This window comes from Pan troglodytes, chromosome 14, assembly GCF_028858775.2.
Source record: "Pan troglodytes isolate AG18354 chromosome 14, NHGRI_mPanTro3-v2.0_pri, whole genome shotgun sequence".
NCBI classification, from domain to species: domain Eukaryota; kingdom Metazoa; phylum Chordata; class Mammalia; order Primates; family Hominidae; genus Pan; species Pan troglodytes.
Genome location: NC_072412.2, coordinates 56532687 through 56555500, shown reverse-complemented (window position 1 = coordinate 56555500; position 22814 = coordinate 56532687). Strand labels below are relative to the sequence as shown.

General features: G+C 36.4%; 1 protein-coding gene across 20 annotated transcripts in view; it reads right to left on the bottom strand.

Moving 5' to 3' along the window:
- RNASEH2B (ribonuclease H2 subunit B) overlaps positions 1 to 22814 on the bottom strand; it is an 83003-nt gene that overhangs the window by 33472 nt on the left and 26717 nt on the right. For 9 of the 20 annotated variants that reach the window (XR_010150742.1, XR_010150741.1, XR_010150744.1 and 6 more), the window contains exons 6-9: positions 17251 to 17324; positions 15115 to 15220; positions 12582 to 12663; positions 11144 to 11186 (exon numbers count right to left, since the gene is read on the bottom strand). Coding sequence is in view for 13 of the 20 variants with exons in the window: in XM_001158160.8 (XP_001158160.1) it covers positions 11144 to 11186; positions 12582 to 12663; positions 15115 to 15220; positions 17251 to 17324 (305 nt within the window). In the remaining 7 variants the exon portion in view is untranslated. Of the gene's footprint in view, positions 1 to 479; positions 507 to 4142; positions 4290 to 6661; positions 6743 to 11143; positions 11187 to 12581; positions 12664 to 15114; positions 15221 to 17250; positions 17325 to 22814 lie in introns of those variants that run through there. The other 11 variants (XM_001158221.6, XM_063792563.1, XM_009426975.5 and 8 more) reach the window with 3 other exon arrangements.

The window sequence follows — 22814 nt, the reverse complement described above, 5'->3', positions numbered from 1 at the left end:
ATCCTTTATCTACTGCCAGGGTGAGTTTATTAGACATTTGGGTACAGTTTGATAGTAAGTAGTAAAAACTTTATAGACACCTCAATAGATGCCAAAAAGCTTTCTGATAACAACCAACACCAATTATTAATTTAAACCTTAAGGAAACTAAGTATAAAAGGATGGATAGTCTTTATCATATTAGCAACAGCTAGTGTCAGAATTAATGGTAAAGCACATCAATAAAATCACCAATTAGACAAAGACGGCTATTATTACTCTTTAATACTGTTCTGGATATTCTAGCCCATGTAATATAATGTAAAATATATAATAAAAGAGGTGTAACTATTAGAAAGAATTGCATGCAATTTTTAAAAACTAAATTACATACTATATTATGTATAAAACCCAAAATAAATAAAATGGAAAATTTTTCCATTAATAGTTTAGTAAACTGGTTATTTAAAAGATAAATATATAAAAATATAAAACTTTACCACAAAATGACCAGTTGGTAGACCTAGCTGGAAAAAAACAGATTTCATTAATAGCAATGAAAATATCTACACATACTCGTACAAAGATATGTCTAGAACCTATTGAAGATGAAGAACCGAACATTAGTGAAAGGTATTCTTAAGACTTGAGTAACTAAAAAGAAATACTATATTCCCAAATAAGAATATTTAAGTTTGTAAAGATGTTTGTTTTCCCAAAGTAAGTTATGCATCTAACAAAATCTCAGTAAAAATCCCATTGGAACTTACTCTTAGAACTTGACAAAATAATCCTACAGATTAAATGAAAAACTAAACTGGTGAGAAAATAATTAAATTAACAGCTTTACCTCACAGCATATTTAAACATAATTACACATTCTCTAGATGATTTAAGTAATTAAATATAAAACAAAAATAGGCCAGGCGTGGTGGCTCACACCTGTAATCCCAGCACTTTGGGAGGCCAAGGCGGATGGATCACCTGAGGTTGGGAGTTCAAGACTAGCCTGACCAACATGGAGAAACCCCGTCTCTACTAAAAATACAAAATTAGCTGGGCGTGGTGGCACATGTCTGTAATCTCAGCTACTCGGGAGGCTGAGGCAGGAGAATCACTTGAACCCTGAAGGCGGAGGTTGTGGTGAGCTGAGATCACGCCATTGTACTCCAGCCTGGGCAACAAGAGCGAAACTCCATCTAAAAAAAAAAAACAAAAAAGAACCAAAAACATAACTATTAAAAAATCAGAAGAAAATAAAAGTGTCTGGTTAAATTTCCTGTAAAATGAAATATCTTTCTAAGTACAATATCTGTGTAAAGGAAAAGTTTATGTATATATGTCTACATAAAAACTAAAAACACCTGCATGTCAAAAATCATAAGCAAAATTAAAGGCAAAGTATAAACCAAGAAAGGAAATTTACAACAAACACAGTAGAAATAATTAATGTCCTTAAGTTATAGAATACTTTTAGTCAATAAGAAAAATATTGATACTCTAATAATTTAGCAAAGCATATAAAAGACAATTCTCTATAAGATGACAATTGATTAGTAAGTATGAAAAAATGTTCAAAATCACTACTAATCAGGGAAATATGAATTAAAACCACAATAAAATGTTTTTACACTTATTTCCAAAGGTAACAACCAATGCTAACAAGGTGGCATTAAGCTTTCACACCCACTGTTTGTTAGAGTGCAAGACCATTAAAATAAGCCTAGAGTGCAAAAGCTTATAAACTTTCCATGAAATATATTCCCATAAATATATATTTGAAAATCCAATAAGCCCACATCTAAAAATCCATTACAAGGAAACAATAAAATATGTGGACAAATATTTACTTATAATCTGATTCTTCAAATAGTGAACATTTGTGAATAATCCAAATGTCCAAACAGGATCATGGTTATTAAATAATCCAAATAATCAAAAATTATACTGTCATTAAAAAACATATTTATGAAGAACAGTTAGTAGTCTGGGAAAATAGTAACAAAATAATGTTTATAAAAAGGTAACTAATGTGATTTTTCACAGAATTAGAAAATAACTATTCTAAAATTCATATGGAACCAAAAAAAAGCTTGGATAGCCAAAGCAATCCTAAGCAAAAAGAACAAAGCCAGAGGTATCACATTACCCAACTGCAAACTATACTACAAGGCTACAGTAATCAAGACAATATAGTACTGATACAAAAACAGACACATAGGCCAAAGAAAGAGAATAGAGAACCCAGAAATAAAGCCACACACCTATAGCTATCTGATCTTCAACAAAGTCAACAAAAATAAGCAATGGGGAAAGGACTCCCTGTTCAATAAATGATGCTGGGATAACTGACCAGCCATATGCAGAGGAATAAAACTGGACTCCTACCTATCACCATATACAAAAATTAACTAAAGATGGATTAAAGAATTAACTGTAAGACCTCAAGCTATAAAAATCCTAGAAGAAAACCTAGGAAATACCCTTCTCAACATCAGCCTTGGCAAACAATTTATGACTAAGTGCTCAAAAGCAATTGCAACAAAAATAAAAATTGACAAGTGGGGGCCTTATTAAACTAAAGAGCTTCTGCACAGCAAAATAAAGTATCAACAGAGTAAACAGACAACCTAGAGTGAGAGAAACTATGCAACTGACAAAAGACTAACATCCAGAATCTATAAGGAACTTACACAAATCAATAAGATACAAATAACCCCATTAAAAGGTAGGCAAAAGATATAAACAGACACTTCTCAAAAGAAGACATACAAGTGATCACAAACATATTAAAAAATGCCCATCATCACTAATCATCAGAGCAAAGCAAACGAAAACCACAATGAGATACCATCTCCTACCAGTCAGAGCAGGTATTATTTAAAAGTAAAAAAATAACAGATGATGTTGGCAGGGCTGCAGAGAAAAGGGAACACTTTTGGTGAGAATGTAAATTAGTTCAGCCACTATGGAAAGCAGTTTGGAGAGTTCTCAAAGAACTAAAAACAGAACTACCATTCGATCCAGAAATCCCACTATTGGCCACTATTGGCTATGTACTCAAAGGAAAATAAATTATTCTACCAAAAAGATACATGCACCTGTATGTTCATCACAGCACTCCTTACAATAGCAAAGATATGGGATCAACCCAGGAGCCCATCAACAGTGGAATGGATAAAGAAAACATGGCATATATACACCATGGAATACTACACAGCCATAAAAGAGAATGAAATCATGTCCTTTGCAGCAAAATGGATGCAGCTGGAGGCCATTATCCTGAGCGAATTAATGCAAAAAAACCAGAAAACCAAATACCACATGTTCTCACTTATAAGTAAGAGCTAAACATTGGGTACAAATGGACTTAAAGATGGCAATAATAGACACTGGGGACTTCAAGGGGAGGGAGAGTGGGAGAGCAAGGCTTGAAAAATTACCCATTGGGTACTATGCTCACTACCTGGGTGACAGGTTCAATTACATCCCAAACCTCAGCATCACACAGTATCCTTCTGTAACAAACCTGCATATGTACCCCCTGAGTCTAAAATAAAAGTTGAAAAAAAAAAAAGGTTACAAAGTAACTGTAATTCCTTTCTAAAAATTATTATAAGAAAATATATTATCTCTGGGTAATGAAGAAATGGGAGATTGAAATTCTTATTATTTCCTCTATTTTCTAAAAAGTGAGCCGAGATTGCGCCACTGCACTCCAGCCTGGGTGACAGCGAGACTCCGTGTCAAAAAAAAAAAAAAAAATTTACCAAAAACTAAAGTCTTTTTTAAAGTAACAATTTACCTCACAGTTTTGTAATCCAGTTTCTCTCAGTATATTGAAAATATTATTACTAAACCTACTGAATGCAAAGTTGCATTAAAAAGCAGTCATACACTCTAACATTGTCACACATCAGTTTATTGAGAAAATCATGATGCTATATGTTAATTCTCTTCAAGTGATTACTTTTCATTATGTCAGATGAGACTCCAAAAGGCCATAGCCATGAAGTTAGACACTTTCCCATATTTTGTTCAGGAACACAAAAACCAAATGCAAAGAAATGTTTAAGAGAACATGAAATTGGCCTCTTCCTTCCCCCCACCAAAGGTAGTCATTAACAGTCAGGAAGGACAAACTGAAACATGTAAAAAGCAAATATTTTTGCTAGATTTTATTTTCAAAGTTTCAAACCTTTCCAATTTTTTTTTTTATTTTTTACACCAAAAAAGGTGTCAATACTTTTCATTCCACTCTTGTCAACTTTAGCCAAAGCCTTCTGAGCTGCAGTCATTTTGCTATTTTTCTGTTAATGAAAATAAGAGAGAAAAATTGTTATGAATGTAACATTTATTAATCATATATGGAAATCAAAGAAGACTGCATGTCTCAAGTTTCATTAAGGAAGGTAAGCATCCCCCACTAACATGCTTCATAAGGGAGTGAAAAAGTTCTGATTTCTATTCAGAATTCAGACCTAAGAGACAGAATATGTTAAAAGAGGCGGAAGACAAAACTGCTGCCTTCTAAGAAGCAGAATGTTCCAACCAATGGTTTACACTGGGGAGGGGGTAGATAATTCTGGAGGGTGCATAAAGTACAATAACACAAACAATGGAACTGACACAGGCCGCAATTGTCAGAGGTAGGAATTACAGCCTTGTATTACCACATGATGAATAATTCACACCAATTTACCATCTGATTTTATTCATTTGCTCCATGGGAAACCAAGGACAACCCTATGATATTCAAAAGATGACTTGTGTTGCAAAGCATCCCAGACCAGCAGGATAGCTGCCTTATTTTCCCTCCAACAAAGCAATACTTTCCAAAAAGCTGACTCCAAATAATTCTGCCCTGTACATTTCTATCTCTCTCTGGTCACTGAATTTTTTTCTTCCATGTCTTATATAAAGCACTTGCAGAAGGTAAATAGCAGCTGATTTAACTTTGATGCAGATGCACCACAAATTGTTCAGAAGAAGCATAAATGATGGGAATCAAAAAACAAAAAATCACCTGTCTCCCTGGGAACTGTAAGACAAAGTCATTGACAAAGTATTTTTTAGAGGCACAGTATATGATTCCCACAATTCTGCTTTTCACATTCTGTCACTTATAATTTAGTAGGCTTATTTTTGACTCAATGGTGCAAAGCAACAGTCTGTTTCAGACTTATCTCGTGCATTTAAGACATTCTCCATGCTGTGCCCAAGTGGATACAATAAGTGGCACTCCCACAGAAGGGCGGGGCACAAAGATTTCTCTCAGAGAAACTGACAATGTCCCTGTTGACACAGCATCGAGATAACTAGCTATTTGGGCAGATCTTAAATCGAACTATCCCCAGTATCATATGCCCAAATAAATTACATATTGATTCAAGAATAACAGTTCTAAAAAAACATTAAACTCAAAGGGCAGTTAGTATTTTTAAAATCTAAGTGAAAGTTAACTTATCTTGAGATGGGCAAGGCCTTCCTAAGCATAAAAACAATGGAAAAATCATAAAGGGAAACAATTTCTGTACTTAATACTCAGAAAAATTTAACACTGTTAAAAAATCAAATGAAAAAGTTAAAACAAGTTTGTATCCTATATTTCATGAAAAGTGTTAATAGCCTTAATTTAGAATGAGCTCATACAAAGCAACAGAGAAACATTACTATCTCAACATAAAAACAGGCAAGCGACAGGAACCAACAATTTGCAAAAATGCAAATGGGCCATAAGCATTTGGAAAAACAACCTTTCTAGTTAAAGAAATGTAGCCTAATTTGACAGGCAACAATGTTCAAGAATAAAAGCAATACTCAATGTCGTCAAAAATGCAAGATAAATACTCATTGGCAATAATGTTTGGAAGCACAACTTTCTCCATTTTTGAAAAGCACTTTAGCTATATATATTTCAATTATGAAAGAATTCATGTTCTCCAAGCTCTTAGTCTTAGTTCAAAATTGTGTCTAATGAAATGATTGGAGATACAGACTGTAAATAAGAATGTCTATCACTTCAATAAAAACAAAAAATAAAAAAATCAGAAGTAACCTATATGTCCAAATATAGGGAAATGATTAAATTACATTCCATATGGTGAAACAAACACCCATGACTCAATATCATAAAAACATGAATATTTTTTCAAAGAATGTTTAATGATATGTGAACATTTTCACAATTTAATGTTAAATAAAAAGCCCAGAACTGAGTATTATAATGCCAATGTTAAAGGCCACATATGTATTTATAATGCATGTATAAAACTCAGTAAGGACTGTTACCAAAATGCCATTTGCCAGGGTGAATGCTGAATGGTGAAGTTATTAATTTTTATCATCATAATTTCTGCTTCTGGGCAGCAGGGTTGACAAAAAATTACCTGTAGAGCTTCCTCCCTCCTTTCCCACCCTATCACTCTATGAATACATAGCAAAATTTAGGCACACTCTTGATAAGTAGTATATTGTTTTTCTCTGACTAATAATAAGTCTTAGTTGCTTAACATTTTCATTGTCATATGCAATTCTTAATTATTAAGTCACAGAAATGCAAGTTAATAATTCTTCCTGGTCAAAACTGTAATCACAATCAAGCGTGCAACTGTTCCGCATGTATTCATGCACATCACGCACTGAGTATGAACGATACACCACTACACCTGAACCCACATACCTTTTCAGTCTTCAAATCTTTAGTATTAAACTTAGTGTAATCTTCTTTTGCTTCTACAGGCTCATCTGATAACTTTATTTTCTGCAACATTAGAGCAGTGAAGTGGTGTCAAATGTCACTTTGACACAACATCAATCCATTATTAAAAAACCCAACATGTATAATTTAGACCTCTACAGAGGCGAATGGAACAGCAGACCCAGCAAAGGGCTTACTTTTTACAGGCTCCTTTACATTTTGCCAATCATCTAGGGAATTGAGCCACACATCACTCCTAAGAAGCAGCCTTGGTGATGGTGGATATGATTGGGTAAGTACATGGCTGAGCCCCTTAGCTGGTCCAGCAAACACAGGCTTTGTAGGTGCCAGGTATGGTGGGCATGAGGGGATTGCTAATTACCAGATGAATGCAAGGCAAAGAAGTCAAAATGAGAATAGTCTCTTGAAGGGGGCCAGGTGTCCAGCCAGAATCCCTATTTCATTTACCTCCTGGGCCAGTTTAATGCCCACTTATGAATGAAGGGACAATATTTATCTTACTTTATCCATGCAAGAACAACCTTGCACAAGCAAGCAGCCAGTAAGAGAGGGAAGCACAGAGAGGCTAAATGAATAGCTTAAGGTCACCAAGTAGAGGACTTTGGCCAAGATTTCAATTCTGATACAGTGTTCTTTCCATTAGGCCCAATGCAACTAAGTCAGACCTTTACTTAATATTTTCTCCTTTCACATGAACATTTTACACCAGTGAATGTGAGAATCTTGTCAAGGCCTTAATGATCACAATATGGAAGAAATCATGCCACACTTATTATGTAAAAGGTACAAAAGCAGGGAAGACAAGTCTTGCTGTTGAACATGGAGAATTGACTGCATGGTGATCACAACCCAGATTTTTATAATTTTCAGGCTGTTTATGGAGACACCAGGTTGACCAGACCCAACATGGATCTAACCTAGGAAACAGACTTCTTCCCAGCTTCATTCTTCATGCCCCTGCTTTGCTAAACAAAGAACGGGTAGAGTTGGTGCTAAAAGATTCCACAGCCCATGGTGTTTTATCCCATAACCCAAGAGGATAAAACACCATGTCTTAAAATTGTTTGCTGTAAAAAAACGGAGGCTCATCCTGGGAATATACCACACACTATAGGAAAACCTCTTGGCCACACAGCAACCTCTAGCAAATGAATCATTAAAAGAAAAAGACTAATCCATCACAAATGAACCACCTATCAGCACCAAGTGAATGTATATTTGCAACTTTGTTAAGAATATATGTTTCAGCTTGGTGCAGTGACTCATGCCTGTAATCCCAGCACTTTGGGAGGCCGAGGTGGGCGGTCACTTGAGGCCAGGAGTTCGAGATCAGCCTGGCCAACATGGCAAAACCCCATCTCTAATAAAAATATAAAAATTAGCTGTGCATGGTGGCATGTGCCTGTAGTCCCAGCTACTCCGGAGACTGAGGCACAAGAATTGCTTGAACCTGAGAAGCAGAGACTGCAGTAAGCTGAGATTGTGCCACTGCACTCCAGCCTAGATGACACGGCAAGACTCTGTCTCAAAAAAAAAAAATACATGTTTCTATTTAAATTAAGACAGGAAAGGGTGTTTAGGTGATGCACATTTTTTACTAGAAAGGTATCTTCAGCTAGGAGGGTGGAACTCACAGCTAATAATGCTGAAGGCCAAGATATTTTCAAAACACAAAAAGCTTGAAGTTATGAGGATGCTTGTGTTCCTTCTCTATGGCAAAATGTTCCTAACACAGATGTCATTATAAACACTTAGACATTATTCCCTTTTTTTCTTTAGAGACAGGGTTTCACTGTGTTGCCCAGGCTGGAGTGCGGTGGCTATTCATAGTTGCGATCATCATATACTACAGCCTTGAACTCCTGGGCTCAAGCGACCTTCTGCCTTAGCCTCCTGAGTAGCTAAGACTACAAGTGTGTGCCACTGCACTGATGAGGTTCACTTTTCATTGATAATTCAAATAAAAAGTGTTCATTACAAGAACTTAAGATGAAAGGTACTTTTGTATGGACATAAAATGTTTAATTGGAGAAATGACTTGTTCAGGTGTTTTAATAGCTCACAACAAAACAAGATACCAGTTACAAGTGTTTAAAAAAAGAAAATGATTGTGGTAGCCTCTACATATAACCAAATTTTTTTGTTATTCCCAGTGCACTGTTGAATATATTGGGAAAAAAGATGATTGAAGCATTTACTAAAATTTTTGTTATTTCAAAGACCAAATCCCTATGGATTTGGGAGATTGTTTCAGCAGAGAAGTGGCTCAGAAAGACAGTAACAAAGGCTATGACTAAATGGATACAGTTCTGGAGAGAGAACAAACTGCAGAGTACCACAGGGATAATGTTAGGCCTTCTTACAAATGATTTGCAAGAAGGAACTCGGGAACATCTCCAAACCCACTGGTTGCATTCAACTCTGCTTGCTGACAGTGACAAATTGAAAAGACTGGAGCAAGTGAGGGTTGGAAGCTGAGTTTCAACAAAGGCAGACATATGATAGTAAAGGAAAATAATATAAAACATATTAAAGATGACAGGCTCCACGCTATCGATTACAACATAGATACAAAGATACCTAATGACTACTGGAATATATTTCCTGGAAACAGTCAACTATATTACTGTAAAAATCAATCAAATCCTGGATACAGACAGGAAAGCTAGCAGAAGATATGTTCTACGCTTGTTTAAACGATGGTACATCATCTAGTATAGTTTGTCATGTGTACACTGGAACCCCAGAAAGACACAGAGTAGAAGACCTCGAAAAGCAACTCAAATAATATAGAAGACAAGGCTGGGGTTTAGGAAGAGCAAGATGCCAAAATCAAAATCAGGGCTTGGCAAATGATGGCCCAGGGGCCAAATCCAGCTGGCTGCCTGCTTTTATAAATGAAGTTTTACTGGAACACAGCCATGCTCATTCGTTTATGTATTATCTGTGGCTGTTTTCACAATACAACAGCAGAGTTGAGTAGCTGCAATAGAGTCCATCTGCTTCATGGAGCCTAAAATATTTACTATCTGGCTTTAGAAGAAAAGGTTTGCTGATCCCTGATCTAAATCATAAATGATGAAGTCACAAACAACTTAAATTCTGAAAATTAAAATAAGAAAACAGAAATCAGGAGCAGAGAAGAATAAAGTTATGAAACATATTACTCCAAAAGGTATCCAAGGTTAAAGCTTTCAAGAATAGGTTTAGATCAATTCATGAATGATCTCTAAGTTACTAAGGAAGATAGATATTTGGGAGAAAAAAATCTGCTTCATTTTTGGATGAAGAAAAATAAGAAGCACTCTGAGAACCTACCCTCTTAGTTTCAGCAAGACAACTGTGCCTCTCTAGGTCCTCTAGAGCTACTGTCAGAGATTAACTACCGGAATGAAAGATGCATGGGTCTGGCCTAGAGCAGTCCTTAGATCTTACAGCAACAGACTTCTGTCCAGTGCTATTCTCCAAGAGAGTAAAACATGCATTTTTTTTTTGACAACATGCTGAACATAGGCCCAAACAAACACTGCTGTACTTTCAATTTTCTGTCCTTTTCTAAGGACAATGTCTTTGGAGCCACCACCACCTTTATACAGGGAATGACATAAAAAATTATGAGCATTTTAGCTACCTTGAAGGCCAAGAAACGAATGCAAGGGAGAAGGAAAGTTTGTAACATCCACAATATGTCCATTTTACATTCTCAAGGCATCCATTACTTTGCTGGCTGAAGAAATGACCTCACTGACAAGCTGGTGCACATGTTTATTTCCCTGTCTTGGAGCAGAGTTTAACTCATCTGAGATCTGGCCTGGGCTGAAGGAATGCTGCAATTTGCAGTCAGGTGTGGTTTATGATTGGCTTCTCCATTCTCTGGATCTAGGAGATAAACATACCAGCTGCAGAGGAGCTGTGGGTAGCAGCCTGAGAATGAATGAGGAAAGATTTTCCACTAACAAAGATTACACGTAAATTCATCAATCATTTCAAATTCAGAAAAAAAGTGATCATCTTTGCTCAAAGGATTCTTTGTATTATGGAAATTGTTTTCTGTTCACCTTTGTGCCAGTGACAATTAGATTTGGCAAAATGAGTTTTAGTTATATATAGAGTATGCTTAGTGATTACTAAATTTAATTAAGTGATCTAACTAATGCAGGAAGATTTAATTTTAACTATATGTCTTTAATATTTTCACAGGGGTACCTTGCTAATACCAACTCTTCTTGGGTTTTCATGGCACTTTATTTACCATTCAGGTGGAATCCACAAAAATAAAAAATAGTGATGGAGAGCCCAGTACAATCTTTATTCCACATGGCATCACTCCATGCAAAATGGATTTAGTACACCTTAAAATATATTAGAACCAACTAAACTCATGTGGTAAGAGTGTAATATTTTTCTAAGTCCCCCAAAGATATCTTAGTCACAGCTTCTTACCTTTGATGGAGGATTTGGCAATGAGGCTGAAGGTTCTGGAAGCCTAAGAAAGTTAAAAATAACAATCAAAGTCATGGTTTTTCATAGACAAACAAACAGAAAGACAGGGCCAACTTAAGACTTAGTAAGTCCTACTTTTCAACTTACAGCTTTACCTCCATATATCTTCCTGTTCAATCAACTCAGTGTAAAGAATGAAAGTTTTCTCAATAAATGAGTCTTTATTTTGATATGTAAGTCCTTGTTTTGGTGTTGTCTGAACTAAAAAATAAAATTAGAACCCATCTGTTGGAACAGAGTTCCTTTTCTTTAGCCTCTATAAATTTGTGTTTCGGTGTTGAAGTATTTTTTCTTCATAGTGAAGATGCTAACATATATTTAAAGGTGAAAATCATTTTAACTGTTCACAAAAAGCCACATAAATTTCAACTTTTCTTCCATTAGAAAGCAGTTTAATTGGCATACCTTTCTTCTGAACTCTTCAACCAAAACTTAAAAATGTTAGTGGAAAGAAAGGAATCTATACAAACAATGGAGTACAAAGACATGAGGTCTCTAACAAGACAAGCAGCATAGAAATCTGGGGATATATTAAGCAGAAGGATATGATTATCAATTTGAAGCAGGCTTTCAGCACACTTTAACTATTATAGAAACCAGTTTCCAATCATTGTTTTTTAAAGTAGGACCTCTGGAATTTGCTAAAACCAACAACTATATCTATTAAAAAGTCATTTTATCTTCATGACTCAGAGGATAAAAAGGATTTATAAGGATCAGGAAAAGCTATTAAATCATCACACACATAAAATCTTAACAACAAAATTAAGTAGCGATTTTGCAAAAATCTAGAAAATAAACACTTCTAACACTTCTTTTTCAACTTAAAGTCTAAATGTATAAGCTCTTTATAAAGAAAGGAACATACATTAAACCATTCTTAAAACCCTTCTTCTGCCCCTCAAAGACACAGATTGTGTTTCATATTACTTTGACTTCCAAGTCTTGGGCATAAAGTCCCTTTAGTGAACATCTAGTGATAATAGTGAAAATGATATAAATATTTTGTAAATTAAAAAAAAAGTCTATATTCCATCTACTCTTTCCATCCCTCCTTTCTTCCTCTTAAAACGATCACAAAGAACCAAATTAGTTAAGTATAATTGAGGATAAAATTTTAACATAGTTAATCCTCTAAAATCAGACCAAGCCATAAATCCAATCTTGACATTCACTAGTTCCTGCAATCCGTATCCATCAAATCAGTTCATTCCAATCATCCATTAAAAATCACCCCCAAAGCACAAAGTATATGACATAGCTGAAGAATAATCTTGTATCATAAACAGTGATATGATAAGCCATAAGGAAACCCCACTGCTGGGGAAACCAAGAAGCAAATGGTACTTCATTATGACTGAAGATAATCAATACTCACTTTAAGTATTTAGATAAGTCATCACTTAATTCTTTAGGGATGTAGTCAGATATCAGACCATGGGCATAACGAATATAATCCTCTGAAAGAAACAGAAGGAGGAGTGAAAGCAAAAAAAAAAAAAAAGTAATTATGGTGGTTTTATAGTCAAATTGACCTGAATTCAAATTCTGACCCTATCTGGATAAAGGGAACTCACTTAAGCTCTAGCCTCAGTTTTCTCATTTGTAAAATGGGGATAGTAATATCTATCAGTCAGACTAGTGGGAAGATATGAGGGATGAGATATGACATGTGATGATACCAAAGATATAAGATAAAACAAGTATAATACAGTAGATGCTCCCTAAATGACATTAAAAACAAAAACTCAGGGTTGCTTTCTTATTTGAAACCACTGAATACAAATAAAGTTTAAAAATCATCTACAACAATATGAAATAGTCATGTCTTTTTTAAAAGGGTAATCTTTTCTAAGCCTGCTTCAATAAAGAATAAATCTAATTATTCAACAGTAATGAGTGTACTCATTTAAGAGAAATAAAATACCATGTCTCTACTACTAGGTATTTGCTTTATAAGAACCCTGAAATATATATGTATAGTTCTATACATACATATTGTTCTATATACATAGTTCTACATACACACACACACACACACACACACACATACACACTCCCAAACTAATAAAATACTTAAACTTAAACAACTAACTCAGCAGAATTTATCATCATTAATTCTAAAGCATTTGGATTCTCAGTACTAAAATGCAGCTCTGGCAGCAATTAGAAATACAGTTACATAAGAAGACAATAAAATGTTTCAAAACTCTGTTCCCGAATTCAGTATTTTATGTAGAATACAAGCAGATAATCAAACTTAATCATAAGATGGGATAACCACGTGGGGATATAAAGCACCAAAAGCAGACCCCAGGTTTGCTGCTGGGATATTCATTCACTTCCTTTTTTCCATTCTCCTCTGCTCTCAAGTCAAAGTAACAATTTGCCTCAGTATTACATAGAAAATGACTGCCGTCTGGGGACCACCTGATGTCAAAAAGTCTTCAGTAAGAGATTTTCATTGTCAATGGAGAACTGAAAGTTATCATTTGACCCTTCTTAAAATTGCTCATGGATCTGGGATAGTCATTATCCAATGAGTCATGACTAGACAAAGAAAACTATTTTAAGAAAGTCAACATATAGTTCATTTGCTGCTTCTGGTACCAAACCAACCTAAATATCTAAAAAATGAAATAATGTAAAATATGTAAAATTTACTTTATGGTCAGGACACTAAATGGCAATATAGCCAAGCCCAGAACCTTAATATGTAGAGTACTGGTAAAAGCACTAGACTTAGAACAGAAGATCTTGAGGATAAGTTACCTACCTCTCCATTTAAAAAATGAGATGATCTGTCTAAATAACCTCTAACATCCCTTCTCCTACTTTTAAAACAAAATCTATGGTTCCATCCATCCATCCATGGATGCATCTATCCACCCACCTATCTATCCATTAATCATCTATCTCAATCCCTCATCTTCTATTGTTAAAGCCAATTAAAGACACTGACGGCTGGTAACTCAGTATGGCAAAGGTGCTGTCCACCACTCCCAGAATGGCAGTAGCCAACTACCTATACATGCAAGGTAGATTCCTGCAAATCAGATTGCCTGAATTACTATCAATCACAAACAGGCCACTATTCCTAGTTTTTATTTATGTAATGACTAAAGCCATATGTATACCCTGAATAAGGGAACAATGAATTGGAGTTTAACGTCAGAATAATTTCTGTCTCACCATTTGAGATTGTTAACTACATTATATAGCTGTTCTTATTCAACTATACATATAAAAATAAGAGGACTCTACTTGGAAAAGAAAATAATATACCTTTTTTAGATTATAAAAGAATAACCTAAAAGAAAAATTGCCAAGTAAATCAATTTTCATCTAAAATCAAAATATATTGATCCCTGTATCAGGAAACATGCATCTTGAGAAGAAAATGCAAACAGATGCAGCCACTGGAACAGTACAACTGTGCCACAGGAACAGTATCACAAAAAGATTACGAGTGTGGGCTTCAGAGACAAGCTCCATAAGTAGCTCAGCTTTGGCATTTACTAGTTGTGAGACTTTGCACAGGGCCTCAAGATGCTCATTATGAAATTTACTGGGAGGGTTGGATGAGATCATGTTTGTATAGTGGCAACTTAGCAAAGGGCCTGGCACACAATACACCCTCAATAAATGATAGCCAGGGTTGTTACTACTATCAGTGTAAAAGAAATATTTGCTGAATAAATAACTTAAGTATCAATGAATGACAGAAGTAATCTATGGTAGAAATATTCTTTGCTTCTGAAATAAGATGCACACCTGCCACAATGTGTATGAGGCATTGGTAGGAATATGAGGCTTCTGTGATATTAAGATTTTTAAATCCTAAGATAGGCATTTACACATAAGCAACTTACTCCAGACAAAAATCTTTTCTGATAAAATGCTTTACTTACCTTCCTTGTCAGTGGAAGCTTGGTCACCAGAGAAAAATGCAGTTGACTGTACCCGGGAACTGACATTCACATTATTGGTTTTTAATGCTGCCACAGTTTGATTAACCTATGAAGCAACCAAGAGGGGAAAGGCAGGGTATTTTCAACTTAACTTTAGAAATCTATGAATTCATAGGTGGCCTTCAGACCATTTAAGAGATCTGCAAAGAAGTATTTGAGAACCTAGAAGTATCTTCACCAGACACCAGAAGATGAGAAATGGTTGCCCATTTGAAGAAAGGCTGAGTGGCAGCAATATCTGGATGATCTCAATACATGGACTTCCATGGCCTACACAATATGAGAAGGCAACATATTGTGATAACTGAGAGCTGACTCTGGAGTCAGGCTGCTGGGCTTGGCTCTGTAACCACGGCTAGTTACTTAACCTTTCTGTGGCTCTATCTGTGAAATGGGGGGAAAAAATAGCATTCACCTCATAAGACTACTGTGAAAATTAAATGAGGTAATATATGTAAATAAAGCCCTTACAATAGAACCTGGCACAAAATTTATATGTAATAACTTCCTAAATAGAATAATATAAATTTCCCACTTCCTAGGAAATATAATCAGTAAGTATAAACTCCTCTTCGCTATTCATGTCATTTTCCTTGGCTAAGAGCAAAAGTAAACATCAAGGATTCTGCTCCGCATTTATTCTCATTCTTCGCCTACATGGAATACTACTACTACTATATCACACATGAAAAGTGAAACATGGCACTCTAAATCTTTCCACTACTTTGCACATTAGGAGCCTGATTATTCTACTGGACTCATTTCCAGCTTCCCAGGCTTCCAATGAGCCTGGTAACATGGTATGACAAATAAACACAATTTATTTATTATTTATTATTATTTATCTTTATTTATTATACTTTAAGTTCTGGGATACATGTGCAGAACATGCAGGTTTGTCATACAGGTATACATGTACCACAGTGGTTTGCTGCACCCATCAACCCATCATCTAGGTTTTAAGCCCCACATGTATTAGATATTTGTCCTAATGCTCTCCCTCCCCTTGCCCCTAACCCCCGAAACAGCCCCGGTGTGTGATGTTCCCCTCCCTGTGTTCATGTGTTCTTACTGTTCAACTCCCACTTATGAGAGAGAACATGCAGACAAACACGATTTTTCACACAAAAGATGGAAGAGAATCTTAGGAAACAGTACTACAACTACTGGTATTCACTGATCTTGCAAAAACTTTATCATTATTCTATATGGTTTAGCGAGATTCTTAATCAATGTGAAAGTACATATTATCCTTAGACCAGTGGCTTTCAAAGTTTTTTTTTTTTTATCACAACCCATAGTAAGAAATATACAGCAACCCAATACTTAAACACATATAAATACATTTCACAGAGCCATACTTAATACCTGCCCTTCCTCTGCTATATTTTAACCCATCCCATCCCATCCCGTCCCATCCCGTCCCGTCCCATCACGTCCCGTCCGTCCCGTCCCATCCCGTCCCGTCCTGTCCCGTCCCATCCCATCACAATCTGTTTCATTCCAAGAGAAATACTGGTTGTTACCTACTAAACTGATTTGAAATTCACTGCCCCAGTCCATCCATTAGGTCAAGATTCTTAGAATCACTAAGATACAGGGTTTGCCTGTAAGATGACCCCTCATTAGTGTCCAGACCCTGAGAGCAGGACATACTTCCTCTAAACCTGAACATCTTTGCCTGGCTGTGTCCCTGGGTCCCTTTGCCTGGCTGTGTGTAAGCATCACCCTTGGAGACACCTGCAGGACTGACAGTGGCCAACAAGTGCCAAGCCTGGTATCCTCTTACTTGGAAGACTCAAATCTACACCAACAAATTATTTCATTCCGTAGTAGGATCAGGGAGAAGCGAGAATGCAGGTCACAAGAAAACATAAAGCTAACTTCAGAGATACAGAAGTTAGGGAGGATTAAAAAGTCAAAGCCTTCTTCTCATACTTGGTATCTCTACACAATTTTCCTCTTTTCACTGAATATACAAGATGGTCTCCGGATTCAGACTTACTGCCTTCTCTGAAAATTTCTTAGAGAACTGAATTTTTACTTTTACCACAAGGCACTAGAGAGGAACTATACCTTTTTTTCCAGCCACTTTAATGTCTTCTCTTTGCTGTACTTGTAATATTTCTTGTTGTCTATTTCTGGATTACCTTAAAAGAAAAAAAAGACTCAGCACAATGAATTAAAAAAAAATAAACTCCTAAGGTTGTATCATATACAAGTTAACCATTTAAAGAATATTTTGTAAGTTTAAATTCTTGAAAAGCTTAATTTACAAACCTGAGAACATACTTGAAATGTTTTTTTAAATGTTAGTAGTAATTTGGCTACCTCAGGAGTCATCAACCACTAAATGAGTAAGAATTTAAGAAAACCTTCAAATTATACAAACAACTCTGTAGAAAAGGTAATTTTAAAACCTCAGCAAACTAATGTGAAAGGAAAATAATCTTGTTGATAGGGACAGGAGGCAGGGAAATTCTGGGCAGAAGAGGGCGGGTCCCTAGCAATGGCCCCACACTCAAGCCAGACTAAATTGTGTATTCAGTGGAAGGCTGATCAAAAGAATGCAACCTTTTGTCTCCTATCTATGTCTAACGTGGAAACCCCCACTTTGAGTTGTTGCTGCCTTACTGGACTAAACCAATGTACATCTTACACATATTGATTGATGTCTCATGTCTCCCTGAAATACATAAAAGCAAACTGTACCCCCAACCACCGTGGGGCACATGTCTCAGGACTTCCTGAGGCTGTGTCATGGGTGCATCTTTAACTTTGGTAAAATAAACTTTCTAAATTGACTGAGACCTGTCTCAGATATTTTGTGTTCACATTAGCATACTAAGCAGTCTTAACTGTTCTGAATAATTTTAAGCTCACCTCAATGTTTTCAATGAAACACTTTTTTTCTTAAAATAAAAATGAAAATCCCAATAAAGAAAATTGAAACTAAATGCAGGTATCTATGAAGTTCACTACATACATTCAGGAAAAAAATCTTGTTAACTACTCAGTAGTGGCCTGGTATTGGGGATTGGGGGAGCATTAAAAAAAGATCTATCTATCTTTTAACATATTACCAACATAATCATAGCTATTTGAGAAGATTTAGATTTATGGTAGGCTCAATCTGGCCCTTTATGGAGATAAAAGTTTCACCTCTTATAAATTACACTTAACTTCCCCACAATCCACCCAGCCTTATATACCATGACATTAAACCATGATTTCCTCTGCAACCCTTTTCATTCATGGGATTTCTTCTGTCTGTGCAATTAGCAAGGGCAGCACTTCTACTCCAGCCTCCTCTGTCCATGCACGATTTATCTTTATGACCACTGGCAACTCTTGGGCCTGATGTGAATTTACCACCTCTGAGTTATATAGAATGAGGCTCTTTCTCCCTCCCACCTTGTGATGGGAAATGAAAACTGCCCATTCAGGGTTCATTTTCTGCAGTCTGTTAAACTGTATGGGAGAGAGGTTGGGAGGTCCCTGGCCTTAGTTCCTGTGAATTTCCTCTCTGTTTCAGCCTATGGTTGTCAATGCTGCAGGCAAGATGAGGCAGGATGGATTGGGGGCTGGACATCTGCAGCCATCTTCTCAGGACATGCCACTATAGTAACAAAAAAGAGGGACAGGTGCAAAAGCATTGTCAGGAGTGTCAGAATTCCAAGGTGCAATGTCTGCTGTTTTGGAGCCAGGACTACCTGGGCAAACAGCCTACTGTAAGCCAAAGCCAATGAGACTGGACTCAATTTCCCTGGAGACCATGTCCCAACCGATGTACAAACCAGGGGAATTTTAAGAGCATACAGCAATCACTAAATAAATATATGATGTTGAATGGCTTTTAGAAGTTATGTTCATTGCCTGAGGAAAAAAAAACTCCAAAAGAAGCTCACTGCTCAAGGTTCTCCTGAAAATCCTACCCTGATCTGGCATCTCACTTCTTTCTTGCCTCTACCTCCAAATTTTCTCAAAGAATGTCTACCATCTGCTGCTGTTTTCCTTCCTGTCTCCCACTCCCTGAGCCCCACTAGGAGGCTTCTCCTCTACCTCTGGGAATTATTCTCTAAGAAGGGGCAGAGAGCACAGACTGAGCCATGCTACCAGGGCTCATGCATACCCCAGCACATGCTGTCTCCTTGGGAAGCTGCCTCGTGCTCAAAGCCTGTTCCCCCATGTGTAAAGAGAGGTTTTTTTCTCACTGGGCTATTCTGAGCATGAAATGTGATAATCCATACAAATCCTAGAGCACAACACCTGCCACTTAGCAAATACATAATATTAGCTAAGATATCGTGATGAAAAAGATGATTTGTTAATAAAACATAAGAAACTAATGTTTATTCAGGTCTGTGCTAGGCACATTTTATACATTTTCTTATTGAATGATCAGAATGAATCTCAGAATCAATTAATAAACCATGATTTGTCCCCATCTTCGAAGACTGGCTCTGAGTGACATGAAGTAAACTCTCCTAAGTCACTGAGGAAGTAGGCAAGAGCACCCAACTCCCAACCATGCTGACATCAAAGCTGTGGATCTGATGTTCTCTTTACCAAGATCACTAGGTCTACACTTTCCTCAGTACCTCCTAACAACCTCTCCTCCATGGCATATGTAAAATTGCTTTCTATTTTTTTATGTCTCTAATGACTTATCTGATTCTTTTCCCAGCTCTGCTTCACCCTCCTCCAAAGCCAACTGTATCCTTTCATCTGGTGTGATCTCCTCCTAGATCAACAAGACTAAACAAACTAACCGGGAAGCCCAAAGCCCTGAACTAAGCCTCCATGTGTCTAAAACCCAGTGGTTCATCTTCCTCCTACACCACTCTCCTGAATATCGAGGCCTAAACCTCAGAGCCAGTATATACTTTTATATATATATAAAAGTATATATATATATATGCCTAATTTTTAAACTTTCTGTAGAAATGGGGTTTTGCTACTTTGCTCAGGCTGTTCTCGAACTCTCAGCCTCAAGCAATCCTCCTGCTTCGGCCTCCCAAACCGCTAGGATTACAGGCATGAGTCATTGTGCCTGACCCCCACATTTTCTTGATTATAGTAAGTCTTTAATTCAGTTTGTGTAAGTTCTCCAAATTCTTCTTTTTCAAAATTGTTTTGAATATTATACGTCCTTTACATCAGGGCTCCCCAGTCCCCAAGCCATGTACTGGTACCAATCCATGGCCTGTGAGGAACTGGGCCACACAGCAGGAATGAGTGTCAGGCAAGTGAGCATTACTGGCTGAGCTCTGCCTCCTGTCAGATCAGTGATGGCATTAGATTTTCATAGGAGTGCGAACCCTATTGTCAACTGCACATGCGAGGGATCTAGGTTGTGTGCTCCTTATGAGAATCGAATGCCTGATGATCTGAGGTGGAACAGTTTCACCCCAAAGCCATCCCCCTCCCTGCCCCATCCATGGAAAAATTGTCTTCCTCAAAACCAGTTCCTGCTGCCAAAATTAGGTTGGAGACTGCTGCTTCTGCTGCTTTACATAGTCATATAAATTCTAGAATCAGTTTATCAATACCTACCAAAAAAAAAAAGAAAAAAAAATGGAGCTGGCTAAGTATTACACTGAATCTATAGTGTAATTATATAGTGTAATTATAGTGTAATTTGGGGAAAATAGATACCTTAAAAATATTGAGTCTTCCAATCCACAAACATGGCCTATTTCTCCATTTATTTAATTTTTCTTTAATTTCTCTCAGCAATATTTTGTAATGTTCAGCATATCGGTCTTGCACATATTGTGTTACATTTAGCACTAGAATGTTATTTTTAATAGTAGTATAAATGGTATGTTTTTATTCCATTATCCAATTGTTCAATGACAGTATATAGAAACACAACTAATATTTGTATATTGAACTTGTATCCTGAAACTTTGCTTATCAATTCTAGTAACTTCTTTTGTAGATTCTTTTGGATTTTTTCATACATGACAATATTGTCTATGAATAAAGACAGTTGTACTACTGACTTTCCAATCTGTATGCCTTTTTCTTGTCTTATTGCACATGCTAGGACATCCACCACATGGTGAATAGAAGTGGTAAGAGCAGGCATCCTTCTCTTGTATCCAGTCTTGGGGGAAGATTGTGTTCAGTCTTTTACAATGAAGATGATGTTAGCTGTTTAAGTTTGCCATAGATGCCCTTGGAAGTTCCCTTTTATTCTTCATTTGCTGATAATATATATCATGACTGAATTTTATCAAATACCTTTTCTGTGTCTTTTGAGATAATCATACAATTTTGTAATGCATAAATATGGTAAATTATGGTAAATGCTCAACCAATTATGAATTCTTGCAATAAAGCCCGCTTAGGTTTTATATATTTAATTTTTAGATATTTGATTTTCCAATATCTTCTTAAGGATGAGGCATTTGAGAATCTTACGTATTTTTCCCCCCATTTAAAAATCTTTTTGAGAATGGGCATGGTGACTCACACCTATAATCTCGGCACTTTAGGAGGCTGAGGCGGGAGGTTCCCTTGAGCCCAGGAGTTCAAGACCAGCCTGGGTAACATAGAGAGACCCCCTCATCTCTCCAAAAAAAATGAAAAAGTTAGCCAGGTGTGGTGGCTTGTACCTGTGGTCTTAGCTACTCAGGAGGCTGAGGTAGGAAGATTGCTTGAGCCCCAGAGATTGAGGCTGCAGTGAGCCGTGATTGTGCCACTGCATTCCATCCTGGGCAACAGAGCAAGACCTTGTCTTAAAAAAAATAAATAAATAAATAAAAATAAAAATAAAAATCTTTTTCGTTCTGTTTTTAAAACTTCCATTATTTTGAGATTCACAGGCTGCAGCTTATTAAGGGAAGAATTTGATAAAAAGAAACTGCCAAACCTCTAGAGATTGAATACATCTTTTACTGTGTGAAATTTATTCTAAAGTATTTTATGTTTTGCCCATCACTTAAAAATAAAGAAAAAAATTGAGGCCTAGGGTTTTTGAAATCTGGCAAATATAAAGGCTAATAATATAGCTACTTTGAAAATGGAAGTGCAGAACTTCCAAAAGTTAGGCAATATTGAGAAGCAAAGGAGACTAAGACAGAAGTTCAGATAATGATGCAATAAATGGTCAGGAGTTCGGTGTACAAGAGGGAAGGGATGAGACAGAGAGAGCCTCTTGCTCTCAGCTGCAGACTGTAAGGAAACAAATGCTGAGGCACTAACATTGTTTCTAAATCCGGATTTCTGGGTTTTAAGATGATTGTTCTTATACAGCTAATAGCAGAATTCTGGACAATGAGTTAACTGCATTTTCAGCTTGCATTAAGTTGACAAAAATTAACATGGCTTAATTAAATTATTCTTCATTACTTTATCTTTTAAAAGTGGTTATGGGCTAATTCAGGTCACCCACAAAAAGACTGCTGTCTTCTGCCAAACTCAGCATCAGGGAATGTCTTTAATGGAACTGCTTTGATAAAACCCTGGCACCATATACCCCTCAGTTCCAAACTGGAGCTCCAAGTGTGGCCAAGTATGAATTTACTGGACCCCTTAAACATAAAATGCAATCAATAAGGTTCTTCTCTTTCCCACTGTAAGCTTACACTTCTTGGAATCACCACTTTCTTGGTCCCAGAAGAACTGTCATA